Source organism: Neolamprologus multifasciatus, chromosome 17 (assembly GCF_963576455.1).
Source record: "Neolamprologus multifasciatus chromosome 17, fNeoMul1.2, whole genome shotgun sequence".
Lineage (NCBI taxonomy): Eukaryota > Metazoa > Chordata > Actinopteri > Cichliformes > Cichlidae > Neolamprologus > Neolamprologus multifasciatus.
The window spans coordinates 37,473,235-37,485,609 of NC_140455.1; the positions used below are offsets into that span (position 1 = coordinate 37,473,235).

Here is a 12,375-nt window from a genome sequence, read left to right on the forward strand (position 1 = left end):
CGTTCATAAAAAATGCAACACAGTGGCTCTTGTGTACTGCTCTTGAATGGGGATGGCTCTTATCAGCTGCCTGATCAAGTGATGCATTAAATGTGCGATATGGTGGAAAAAAGAAAAGAAGCTTTTTTAAAAAAGACACTTTTTTCTTTCAGTTTTTTGTCATTCTCTCTCTTTCTTCGTCGAGTGTAGTCAGGCCTTTATCAAGTCGAGTCTTCTGATTGCTGAGGTGAAATCCTCTTAGGATCTGCGCTCTATTTCTGTTCGGTGTACAGGGTTGCTTTTGAAATCTCCATTAGACCAATTTCATTGGCTGGAATAGACACACACATGCACGCAAAAACACACACCGTCCAGCAACAGATAGCTCAGTGAAGTGACTGAGTGGAGATCAGTGCAAGGTTATCTGCTGCTACAAAGGGAGGACCTCGCTGCGACCGTGGGAGGTAAGACAACCTTTGTTAATAACGCAGTAAAAAGTCACACAGGCGGGTTTAGAAATGTGAAGCTGAGTTTTGAACGATTTAATTTGAAGTATACGAGCTATTTGGTCAGTGTGTTTTGCTTACATACACAGACTTTGGGGCCCTTTTTTATGTTTCATGTGTATAATTTACATTATGTTGCCACGTTATGTATCCGAGGGGCTGTTTTTGTTTATTCTCATTTTGTTTATTCGATGACTTAAAGTAAAAGCTTCTGCGCAGAACACAAACAAAGAGTTCATTCTGATGTGCTGAGTTTAGTCACGGGTCTGTGACTAATTGGAAGTCAGATGGTTACGAGACATCTATTTCTCACCAACACACAAAGAAACAGACCTACAATAGTAATAATAATAACAATAGTAATAATAATAACAAGTATAGGCTGTTTACCTAGCTCCATCTGCTAATGCTAGAGCTAATCACAGAAAATTACGTCTTGCTGTGACCTTAGAGGAACTTAGACCTGCCGTCTTAAAGATCATTACCCCAGATGAGCATTGTGACTGCATACAGGAAGCAGGGCTGCACTACCTGGAACCCTGGGAACAGATCATTTAATCCAATCAGATATTGGCTACAGCATAGAGGTGGATGTAGGCCAACCTACCTGTGCAAACAGCAGCATCACAGAGACTTTAGGAAGCAGTGCGAAGGTCAAAAGTTTAGCAAGATGGTAATTTTACCAGTATTTGCACTAAGAATATGCTAATGCATCTAAATGTGTAGTTCCTGTTGCATTCACACATCTGTTTTAATCACTAAATTTGCAGCATCTTGTGATTGTGTAATCTTGTGTTTATGATTGTGTTTCATCATTTTAGTGACCACATTCATCAGCTCATTCTTCAAGCAGTAGGTTTAAGGACTTACAGCAAGCACGCAAGTCTGCCGCAGGTCAGTAATCCTCTTAGACTGCATTAATTTAATTAAAAATCGTGGAAGTCGCCGGATATCCAGTAGCAGTGACTCTAAATCTGTTGCGGTGACAACCCAAAGATTATCTAGATCATTAATGGTGCCATGTCGGCATTTTCTCGATTTTCGTCCTCCAGCTAACCAACCAGGAAAATGTCTGAGCGACTGATTGACTTGGAAGAGTCCGCGACCCAAACAGGTGAGGCGACATGGCGTTTAAAACCTCACACAGGAACTGACGCGTTGTGTTTATGGTGTTTTCACAAACACTATGAGATTGTTCATCAAGAAAATCGTTTTTAGAGTAAAAAAAGCAGCGCGAAGTGTAAATCTGCAGAGTCTGGGCACTTCAACCTCACGTCCACCACTTCATCAGCAACCTGACAAAGATTAGGGTCGGGCTGTGGCTCAAACACAACCTAACGCAACCTGACATGTGTTAGGATGTGTTGGAGTCACATGGTAAACAAGCATATCTTAAGAAATTAGGACAAGCTACTGTTCAAATTAAATCTCAAGCATGAATTTTGGCATCACAGTTCTCCGGTCATAAACATTTCCAATCTACCACACGGACGTGTGTGTGTGTTAAACTGAAGTGTAGAAATAGAAGAAGAGTTTGCTGACACTCTTGCACATCTTTTTAAATAAAATTCTCTGTGGATGTTTTTTTATTGTTTGACAATCAAAGCTTTAAACAAGCCATCAGTACGGTGGCCCTGAGAGGCCAAACGGACTGGAACAGCAACAAGAAAAACGCTGCAAAAGCACACAAAACACAACGGATTTAGGAAAAAAGAAAACAAAAATAGGGAAAAAAACATTTCCAAAAGGATAAGGGAAGTGTTTCTGTGTTTCTGGGGAGACAATAACCTGACGGACCAGTTGATAAGAACTGCGCTGAGAGACTCTTAAAAGAAGTGGAGGATCTGTCGGTTTTGTGAGGAAAGAAAAGATGAGAAGTGTGTTAGCTTAGCTATTAGCCTAAAAATCAGTCATCAGTATTATATGAATGATGAGATTAAAACACACTTACCTAGCATGTTTTGGTTCCTGCAACTGGTCCGTCGGGTTATTGTCTCCCCACAAACACTTCCCCTGTGCTTTTGGAAATCTGTTTTTTCCTATTTCCGTTTTTGTTTTTTCTATTTCTGTTTTCCTTTTTCCTGTTTCCGTTGTGTTTTGTTTGCTTTTGCAGCATTTTTTTATTGCTGGTGTTTTCTTAAGTTGCAGACCGTTTGGCCTCTCAGGGCCACCGTACATCAGTGACCTGGAGGATTGTAAGAGGTTAACAGATGCTCTAATCTTCTTTTTATTATGCAACACTGAGGTAACTGGTACACTTCCTGTAAAAAGACACGCCTTATCCATAAGCGTGACCAGTGATTTCAAATATAAATATATACGACATCAATGTTAAAACCAAGACTTTTATGACTGCTGCTTTATAAAACCACAGCTCCCACACGCATGAATTAAATCCTGTCTGTTGAAGCATCTGTCTTCCCACTCCTGTTTCGTTCTCGCCACTCTGCGTTCATAAATAGTTTAGCACAGACATTAGTAATTTCCCTGAACACAAACAACTATCTGCTTCCTCCGTAGGCCCCAAAGGGGTGATCAATGACTGGAGGAGGTTTAAGTTGGAAAGCATGGAACAAGAAAACTTGAATCCTGCAAAAAAGGAACTGCTGAGACAAATGTCATCCCCCAGCAAAGCAAAAGATGCCTCCAGAGGAAACCTTAACCGCAAGGTATGACACAACCCAGTTCCCACAGCGCTAAACCAGTTCTTAACTCTGATTCAGGAAATTGCAGAAATTCTCAGTTATTTTAGTAAACTTTAGCCTCGAGCAGCAAATGTTTGCCATTCCAAACGCTGCACATAAATATCAACCCAAAAATGTAACTACTGTTTTAATACACTTCCTTCAGATGAGTGTCCAAGAGTATGAACTGCTTAAGGAGGAGGATGAAGGATGTCTAAAGAGCTACAGAAAGCGGTGCATGCAAGAGATGCATGACAAGCTCAGCTTTGGGCCAAGGTTTGAAGGCGTGTACGACCTGGACAGTGGAGAGGCTTTCCTAGAAGTTATTGAAAAGGAGCATCACAGCACGGTCGTGGTTGTGCACATCTACAAGGATGGGATTAAAGGCTGCGAGGCACTCAACAGCTGCCTCGACTGCCTGGCCACTGAGTATCCCACCGTCAAGTTCTGCAGGATTGACGCCGTCGCCTCCGGTGCCGCCGAGCGCTTCTCGGATGAATATTTACCCACGCTGCTCGTGTACAAAGCTGGAGAGCTACTGGGAAACTTCCTGGCCTGCACACAGCATCTAAATGAGGAATTCTTTGCTACTGACGTGGAGGGTTTCCTCAACAGCTACGGCCTGTTGCCAGAGAAAGAGCTGCCTCAGATGGAAGACGACGAAGAGAACGACGTAGAGTAAACGAAGAGTTTGGCTGCTGATGAAGAACCAAAGGAAGAAAGATCTAAGAAAGACAGTTACATTAAAATATGAAAATATTGAGCTGGGTTTCAATAAATAGGCAAGCGTAACATCTCCACCAGCGCTCTAGTGTTTTGGGATTGTTGTCTAAAGGAAAAGATGACGAAACATCAGTGACCCAGATATGGGTGCTTCAGAATATGGGCGAGACAGTTACAGTAATGTGAGGAGAGCAGCTTTTATTAATACAATATGTATAAATATATATATTTAGAGAGAAAGAGAGAGAGAGCACAACTCCCCTCACCACTACTCCGATACAAGCCAAAACTGTAACACTGACTCCAACACTGTATCTACTTGTAAAAATAATGATTAATAGGGTTTTTTTGTAGTTTTTATATTCGACTCAATTGAGGTTTACACAGGCTGCTTGTAAAAAATCAGGGTTTGTACAAACAGACGTCCCCAAATGTGTTAGACGTGTATGTTCGATGTATCCCTGGTGCTCTGACAACATTTAAAAACAGAGGAAGTAAGAAAAAGATCAACTTTTCATCACTGTGATCATAGATGGGTTCATTCATGTCTGCGCGGGTCATACTGTGAACTGGAAACGAATGGAGGAAGTCACAAAAAAGGAAATGGTTAATGTTGGGGTTCCTGTGTGTAATCTTACCCCACAAGTCATGACTCAGCACAGTGTCAACATCATCGCATTTAAAGTTGCTCACATCAGGTTTCCCTTTAACCTTTGTATTAGTATTTAAGTAAACATGTCAGTCATAATAACAATAATAATAAAAAATCGAATGTTTGCCATTGCATTTCATTCATACACGATATAGATTTGGGGGTTTTAAAGGCAGGGTGAGAATGCTCACCACTGTCGCTGATGGAGTCCACAACATCTTGCGTTAGTAGTTCCTGTTCAGGTGGTTATAAAGTAGTGAGTTTGGGCTTTTTTGAATTGTAGAAATTGCACGTTCCATTTGCGGCTCAAAGAGGAAGTAAAATTAGGATTTCAAATGTGTTTAAGCCTTCGGACAGAGCGAGGTTTTTCTCCATTTTCCATTCATACTTAGTAAAACTAAAATACAGTGAAATTTCACACAATTTCACACATATTTTAAGTCTATATTGAACCTAAGCAGCAGAGGATCGCTTCAGAATTTGCCAGGAGATGAAGCCAAGAATTCTACTCTGTCATCTGACGACTTTTTCCTTCACTCCCACCACCTCTGTCTACACTCCACACACTTAAACCCTTTAGTTTAAGTGTGTGTACTTTGCGTAGATTAAAAGGCCTGGTGTAAATACTCTCGAGTTTAGTAGCTAATCTTGAAGTGAAGTAAAATTTTCAAAAAGGGATCAGAAAAAGAAAGTTTTCAAAAGTTTGCATAAGGTTACAGAAGAAAATTAGTGTGCAGACGGATGCTGTCACATGTATGATAACTTCATCTGTATCGAAGCTCAGACTTGACTCACCCGTGACCCCTGAACTCCTGGCATGCTGAAACCACAACTTAATTTTTTGTTTTCTTTTTCAGTGATGACTTGCAATAACCCACAATTTAATTTGCAGTGAGCTAAATCAAACAGCCTGGAAACAAGGTTTGTCATGAAGTAGATAACAGGATCATATGAATTCTTATGGAAGGTAAGTGTGTTTGTGTATTTTCGAGACGCAGTTCGCCTCTTAAAGCTCAGACAGGTTTCCTCCATCTCGTTGTAAATTTATCATAACTGTATTATCATACTTACTTTGTTTAACTTATAATCAAATCATTAAAACCCCATTTTGGGAACAACACTTGAGAAAATAGAGAAGCTTTATAGAAATAAGACACATTTACCGTTCGTGCTTCCTTCTTCTCAAAAGGCCGTCCTTAGTTTACTGCTTTTCTTACATTTATCGTTTTCATTTATCAGACTTGTTTTTTAATCTTCTGTCCACCAATGATTCAACAATCTTCAGCTTGACTGAAAAGCAGGAGCGTCGGACATTATTGCTCAGTACATGACTGGCGTGTGTGTATCTGAAAAGGCGGCAGTTTTATGTGTTTCCAGGAAAGTTCATCCGTGTGTTATCATTTAATGCAGCGGTCCCCAACCCCCGGGCCTCAGACCGGTACCGGTCCGTGAGTCGTTTGGTACCGGACCGCGAGAGTTGAGGCTCAAGTGTGAAATGTATAGTTTTCAGGGTTTTTATTGGTTTTCAGCGTTATTTTGTTATTGTTTTTATCGTTTACTCGGTTTTCCTGGGTCTTTTCACGTGTGTTATGAATAAATTCGGTACTGGTACTAGTTTTATTTTGTTGTATTTATCCGCGACACTTTAAAGGCCGGCCCATGAAAATATTGTCGGGCATAAACCGGTCCGTGGCGCAAAAAAGGTTGAAGGCCGCTGATTTAATGCGATGCTTCGACTCCATAACAGTTCGAGAAAAAGTTGAAGAGGTCCCCTGGAGGACTTACCCAGGTCGTCAGAGTTGTGCACTGACTCGGAGATACAGTTTACCTTCGGACTATGAAGCTCTAATATGCTCACCAAGTGACACCATCGGTCCCAGTTACTGGAGTATCGCACCAAATTGTCGTGAATGCACTCAAACACTAAAATGGTTTAACAGCAAACACCTTCTATCACCCCCCCCCCCACACACACACACACACACACACACACACACACACACTGTATTTTACTGATTTTATTGTTTTTAAAGGATGAGAGTCATCTATCACAAAAAATAGACACAGCATATCTGCAAAAACACTTCCTGCTAACTGTCAAGCATGGCGGCGCAGGGGTGATGAGTTGGGTTTGATTTACAGCCACAGGACTTGGGCACCTTGGAGTCACTGAATCATGTATGAAATCCTCTGTCCAATTTCAGATACAAAATTTAGCTGAAACTGGATCACGTGACAGGACAAATGACCACAAGCACAGCAGTGATGACCATTTCAGACTCCAGACTAACGTATCATGGACGTATCAGGTTAATTCAGGGGTGTCCAACTCCAGGCCTCGAGGGCCGGTGTCCCGCAGGTTTTAGATCTCACCCTGGGTCAGCACACCTGAATCACATGATGAGTTCATTATCAGGCCTCTGGAAAACCTCAGGACATGTTGAGGAGGTCAATTAGCCTTTAAATCAGCTGTGTTGGATCAAGGAAACATCTAAAACCTGCAGGACACCGGCCCTCGAGGCCTGGAGTTCGACACCTGTGGGTTAATTGAACTGGCAGGTTTCATGCTGTAAGGCAGGGCTGGGCAACTCCAGGCCTCGAGGGCCGGTGTCCTGCAGGTTTTAGATCTCACCCTGGGTCAACACACCTGAATGACAAGATTGCAACTTCAAGACGTGTTGATGAGGTAATTAAGCCGTTTAAATCAGCTGTGTTGGTTCAAGGAAACATCTAAAAGCTGCAGGACATCGGCCCTCAAGGCCTTGACTTGCCCACCGCTGCTGTAAGGCAAAAAAAGGGTTGAATTTGACTAATAGGGGGTAACACTTTATTTGTTGTAGGTTTGTAGCTTTAGTGATTTAGAAATTTGGAAAAGAACGTCCAAGCTTATTTCAAACTTTCTGAGGGGAGGGGGGGTTGTGGCTTCCTTGGGGGGAAATTACATTAGTCTCTTATATAATTGCCTGTAAGAAGGATTTCTAATGAATATTGAAGCCAGAGCTGCCAAACTGTTACACTCTTATAAATATTCCTCTAAGGATCTACATGTGTTTGCCATTCCACAGTAGCGGGGCGATCGTGGCTCAAGAGTTGGGAGTTCACCTTGTAATCGGAAGGTTGCCGGTTCGAGCCCCGGCTTGGACAGGCTCGGTCGTTGTGTCCTTGGGCAAGACACTTCACCCGTTGCCTACTGGTGGTGGTCAGAGGGCCCGGTGGCGCCAGTGTCCGGCAGCCTCGCCTCTGTCAGTGCGCCCCAGGGTGGCTGTGGCTACAATGTAGCTGCCATCACCAGTGTGTGAATGGGTGGATGTCAGGTTGTGTAAAGCGCTTTGGGGTCCCTAGGGACTAGAAAGGCACTATACAGACCATTTACCATTTCGCATGACTTGCATAGCCTCTTGGTGGTATTGCATCATTTTTACACCATAGCATCTCTATCAAAATCTTTTGGATACTTTCCACAGAAACCATCGGAGCAGAAAGTGGTTCGGGGTGCCCAAACACGTCATCAAGTCTCGACTACTACAGCACTGTTTGCAAACAGGACAGCCATCCACTTCCTAATAATATGGTGCAATGTTTAAGTCACACTTTAGTCAATCTACAACCATCTATTCCTGGCTTTTGGCCACAAGTGAGTGAGGCAGAAGCCACAGTGAGTCATCTTGGAAGAGCTGAGGAAAGATCTTTTTAACAGCATTAAGAAATGAGGGAATATTTTACCTCGATGCTTATCTGAAGGGTCGGCCTCACACGAGCCGAGTTTCCTGAATAACTGCAGAGTGAAGTCCAGAAAAACTTTTACACAGATACAGTAAGACCCCATACATGACCTGACTCACTGCTCCACTCAAACAAATGTTTATCTCACTGTTTACCCATGCTCCGACCACCTGATTCCACCCCCATCCTGACATTTTGGTCCCCCCTTTGTTTATACTCCTTCGCTAATTGGAACACTTTTTTGTGCTTTTTTTTATGTTTGGAGTCTTGGAAAGCCCATCCGTCGCGCTCTAGTTCACCCACATAAAAAACAGTTTAACCGAGGTGATGTCATGACACAGCAGGACACCCGGTTGGAAGCACGCTTGACCAAATATGGACACCGGATGTTTGGGAGATGACATAACTGCGAGCCGTGGTCACTGCCTGTAAGAGAACCTATTTTAAGTAAAGTTGTTTGTATATGTTGTTAAGATCCTCGTGACTCATGAAGGTCAGCGATGAAGTGATGATGTGAGTGTTGGGCCTGGTGAGCTTTCAGTACAAACAAGGGGCAACTTTTTGAACGCGTGGAATAAAGTCCAATGCAATGCAACCGCCACAGCAACACAGCCTCACAGAACGTGATTGTTGTTACCAAAACAAACGTGGGGGAGCAAACTTTTCAAAGAAATGGGGAAGATAGAGGATGGAGGACTCAGCGGAGGATGAGAATGAGTAACACAGCTGGAACGGCTGCAGAAAAATAAATTACAGTGCACAGGAGGCTCCCACCTCCTACTTTTGGGTTGGTCCTATTGATGTTTCACACGCTAGGCTCACTTTACTGAATGAAAGGACCGAAACTTGATGTTGAAAAATGTCAAGGATGGTGTAAGAGATGAGTGGCTAGATTTCCAAAGGATTAACTTGCTGCAAAGTTCTTTTGAAGTACTCTCATCTTTGATGGATTTCAGTAAATGTCCCCGTAACCATGAATCACATGTGTTTAAATTCAAACAGCACAGGCTGGAGTGTCCACGCTCCTGCCTTTAATGCTGATGACAAGTCCTGACAACTGTCGGTATGGTTGACTAAGATTAAGAGGTTTTCACTGTAATGTTGCTGCAGCTTAGTGCACACGTTGGTATCCAGGCGTGACAGCAGACTGTCAGAAAATAGCTCCACTGCCTGCAGCAAATGTTTGCCTTAAAACTTCTCGTGTTCACGCTTTTGTCTCGTGGAAGTCTCATTTTCATTATGAACCAACAAGCCACTGAGGTATTTGTCCAACTAGTCTCAACAGTTTCTGAATACCAACAAGGTTTATGTCACAAAGGGATGCAGTGAAATGTCTGAAACTGAGACGTCCGAAGAAATTCCACCCAAGAGCACTAAGTGAAAGTGTAAGTGGCTGTGTAACAAAAGAAAGGAAAAAACACACACAGCTGCACACATAAAAAGAAAATAAAATTCACACTTCAACCTTTTACAAGTAATTAAATGTGCTGTGTAATACGGAGCATGAAGTTATGAAGGGTGTAGCTGAAAGATAAGATTAGCTCTGTTGCTTCTGTACGGAGCAGAGGAATCACATTTATAAAGATATTTAAGTTATTACTGTAAATCCATAAGGACACAAAGCAAAACTTGCATGTGCATCATAATAGGCAGCTAGCTGGATCGATAGATACACACATTACATGTACATCTTCCATGTAATTTTGTTATATGAGTGAAATATAAAACTTTAAATTTAATCTATTCAAATATAATCTGTACACATTCAGTTTCCACCTAACACAACGTCCTTAATGATTAATTATTTGAATAAATAAACCTATGATTTCATATGTTTCAGCTGCATTTTATTATCATTATTATTATTTTAAAATTGTTAGTCAACGATCGTTTTTTAAGTGTACAAGTTTAACACTTATCAAGACCCACACCTTTTTATAAATCCATACATCCGTTAGCTTCCACTTATCCTTTTCAGGGTCGTGGGGGCGCTGGAGCTTATCCCAGCTGTCATAGGGTGAGAGGCGGGGTACACCCTGGACAGGTCGCCAGTCTCTCGCAGGGGTAACACACAGGGACAGACAACCATTCGCACTCACATTCACTCCTATGGGCAATTTGGATTTTTCAATTAACGTATCCCCACAAAGTGCATGTCTTTGGACTGTGGGAGGAAGCCGGAGTACCCGAGGAGAACCCACACAAACACGGGAACATGCAAAGTCTGCACAGAAAGGGCTCGGGACCTTCTTGCTGTGAGGCAACAGTGCTAACCATCGTGCCACCGTGCTGCCTTTTCATAAATGCAAACAAAAATACAAACTGAACTTTATACAGGCTGCCTACAATCACATACCAACAGATATGCAAACATACTAATAATAATGGAAAATAGTGATATCCAGTCGAGCAGTCAATGAATTACATAAATAAGCTAGTTTAGGTTTTTATTCTTTCTGCACAGCACTACCCTCAGTGTCCTTTAATTATACTACAGAGACTTTTAAAGACAACTTTAGTCCTGTATTGGCTAGTCCAATATAGTCCAGTTGTCTTTAAGCCTTTTGCAAATATTTTTTTAATGCCCCATGAGATTTGATTTGATGATATCAGTCATAATGTTATTATTATATATTATGCTTCATATATGTAAATATATATATATATACAGTGATGGGAATAACGGCGTTACTGCTTTCAGTAACGAGTAATCTAACTAATTACTCCAGGTTATACTTGGCACAGATGTTTCTGTATACTATGCATGCCACTTTGTTATGGCTTTCCATGTATGCCCTGCCTGCTAGCATCTTGCACCCTGCTGGTATGAGCTGGATTGTCTCAGGGGCATCTTTACACAGCCTGCACCTGGGGTCTTGCCTGGTGTGATTGACCCCAGCCTCTATGGATCTCGTGCTCAGAGCTTGTTCCTGTGCTGCCATGATTAGTGCCTCTGTGCTGTCTTTCAGTCCAGCTTTGTCCAGCCACTGGTAGGATTTCTAGATATCAGCCACCTCCCATATATGTATATGTATATTTGATGCATAAAAATAACAGATATTGCTACCCGTATTTCTATGCTTGCACACGCGTACTTACCAATGACTGTAAAAACAATCTTTTCTACAGTCATTGGTACATTGGTACTTACATTGACGTCAATTTAGTATGTTTTGGCGTCATCTGCCGGCGGTCACTGTCTGGAGTATCTGTATCCCATAGACACCTGAGGTCACGAGGACGATTTTTTAAAAACTTAGACCTAGTTGCTAACACACGGTATACACATAATTATTTTGTTTATTTGTTGTTTTGTTGTTTTGTTTTCACAGCTTAATACTTATGTTTTCAAGCGAGGTTTGTTTAGGTTGACTAAACTGCTACCTCGCTTAAAAGAAATACATTTCCCATAATGCTTCAAATCATCAACTGCGCCTGCTCGTCTTGTAGTCGGGAAAAATGGCGGCACTCCTGCAACAGGAGTTGGAGGCTTCCGAACTAGCAAAGCTACCAAAAACAATTCAAAGTAAACTCGAGAAAATTGTTTGTGATCTGCGGTATGAAATCGATTCATTAAAAGCCCAACACGAGCAATTCCGGGTTGACAGCGGTAAGTTATTCCCTGTTATCCTGATAGCTAGCTGTGCTAAAGTGTTTGGCTTTGCTTACAGTGCATGCATGCCCGTTTTAAACCGTGCAATGTTAAACCTCAGAAGTTTGAACGTACTGAACATACTAACCGTCCTTTGTTTGTTACTTCATTTGTCCGTCAGGGGCTTTAAAATGTTGATTAAAGCTAACAGGCGACGAACCTGCGCTTTTCCAATAACAAGAATGAGATGCTAGCTAATGCTAGCACCAGTTAACCCTCTGAGCTAACCACTGCTTTTGATAGCAAACAAGATGCAAATAAAGCATAAAGGCGATGATTCTATCTTCTTGTCTTAGCTGTTTTTGTTTACCTTCTTGTTACAGAGCAACAGTTCTTCGAAAAAGTTAAACAGCTTTCCCAATGTCAAGAAGACTTCCTGTCTCACACTCAAGAACATCTTAAACTCAAAGATGAGTTTAACAGACTTGGTGAGAATAATATATTTAAGTTTTATGA

The 12,375-nt window shown here is 41.8% G+C and overlaps 2 protein-coding genes across 2 annotated transcripts in view; both read left to right on the top strand.

Annotated features, from left to right (window-relative positions):
• Nucleotides 1–292: 292 nt before the first annotated feature.
• pdcb (phosducin b) lies at nucleotides 293–4,668 on the top strand. Its single transcript, XM_085138587.1, has 5 exons — nucleotides 293–443; nucleotides 1,307–1,379; nucleotides 1,538–1,599; nucleotides 3,006–3,154; nucleotides 3,336–4,668. Exons 3-5 carry the CDS (start codon nucleotides 1,554–1,556, stop codon nucleotides 3,849–3,851), a joined length of 711 nt encoding a protein of 236 aa, XP_084994713.1. The 5' UTR covers nucleotides 293–443; nucleotides 1,307–1,379; nucleotides 1,538–1,553; the 3' UTR covers nucleotides 3,852–4,668.
• A 7,015-nt stretch (nucleotides 4,669–11,683) lies between these two features.
• The window catches only part of tprb (translocated promoter region b, nuclear basket protein), a 29,101-nt gene continuing 28,409 nt past the window's right edge, over nucleotides 11,684–12,375 (top strand). The window contains exons 1-2 of the mRNA XM_085138537.1: nucleotides 11,684–11,877; nucleotides 12,243–12,347. Coding sequence (XP_084994663.1) covers nucleotides 11,727–11,877; nucleotides 12,243–12,347 — 256 coding nt within the window. The 5' untranslated portion in view covers nucleotides 11,684–11,726. The remainder of the gene's footprint in view (nucleotides 11,878–12,242; nucleotides 12,348–12,375) is intronic.

What these genes read in the sequence shown, in the direction of transcription:
- pdcb (XM_085138587.1), top strand. Translation starts at nt 1,554, where the DNA reads ATGTCTGAGCGACTGATTGACTTGGAAGAGTCCGCGACCCAAACAG. An exon ending in AGAGTCCGCGACCCAAACAG is followed by an intron (nt 1,600 to 3,005) that starts GTGAGGCGACAT and finishes CTTCCTCCGTAG; the next exon opens with GCCCCAAAGGGGTGATCAAT. An exon ending in GAGGAAACCTTAACCGCAAG is followed by an intron (nt 3,155 to 3,335) that starts GTATGACACAAC and finishes CACTTCCTTCAG; the next exon opens with ATGAGTGTCCAAGAGTATGA.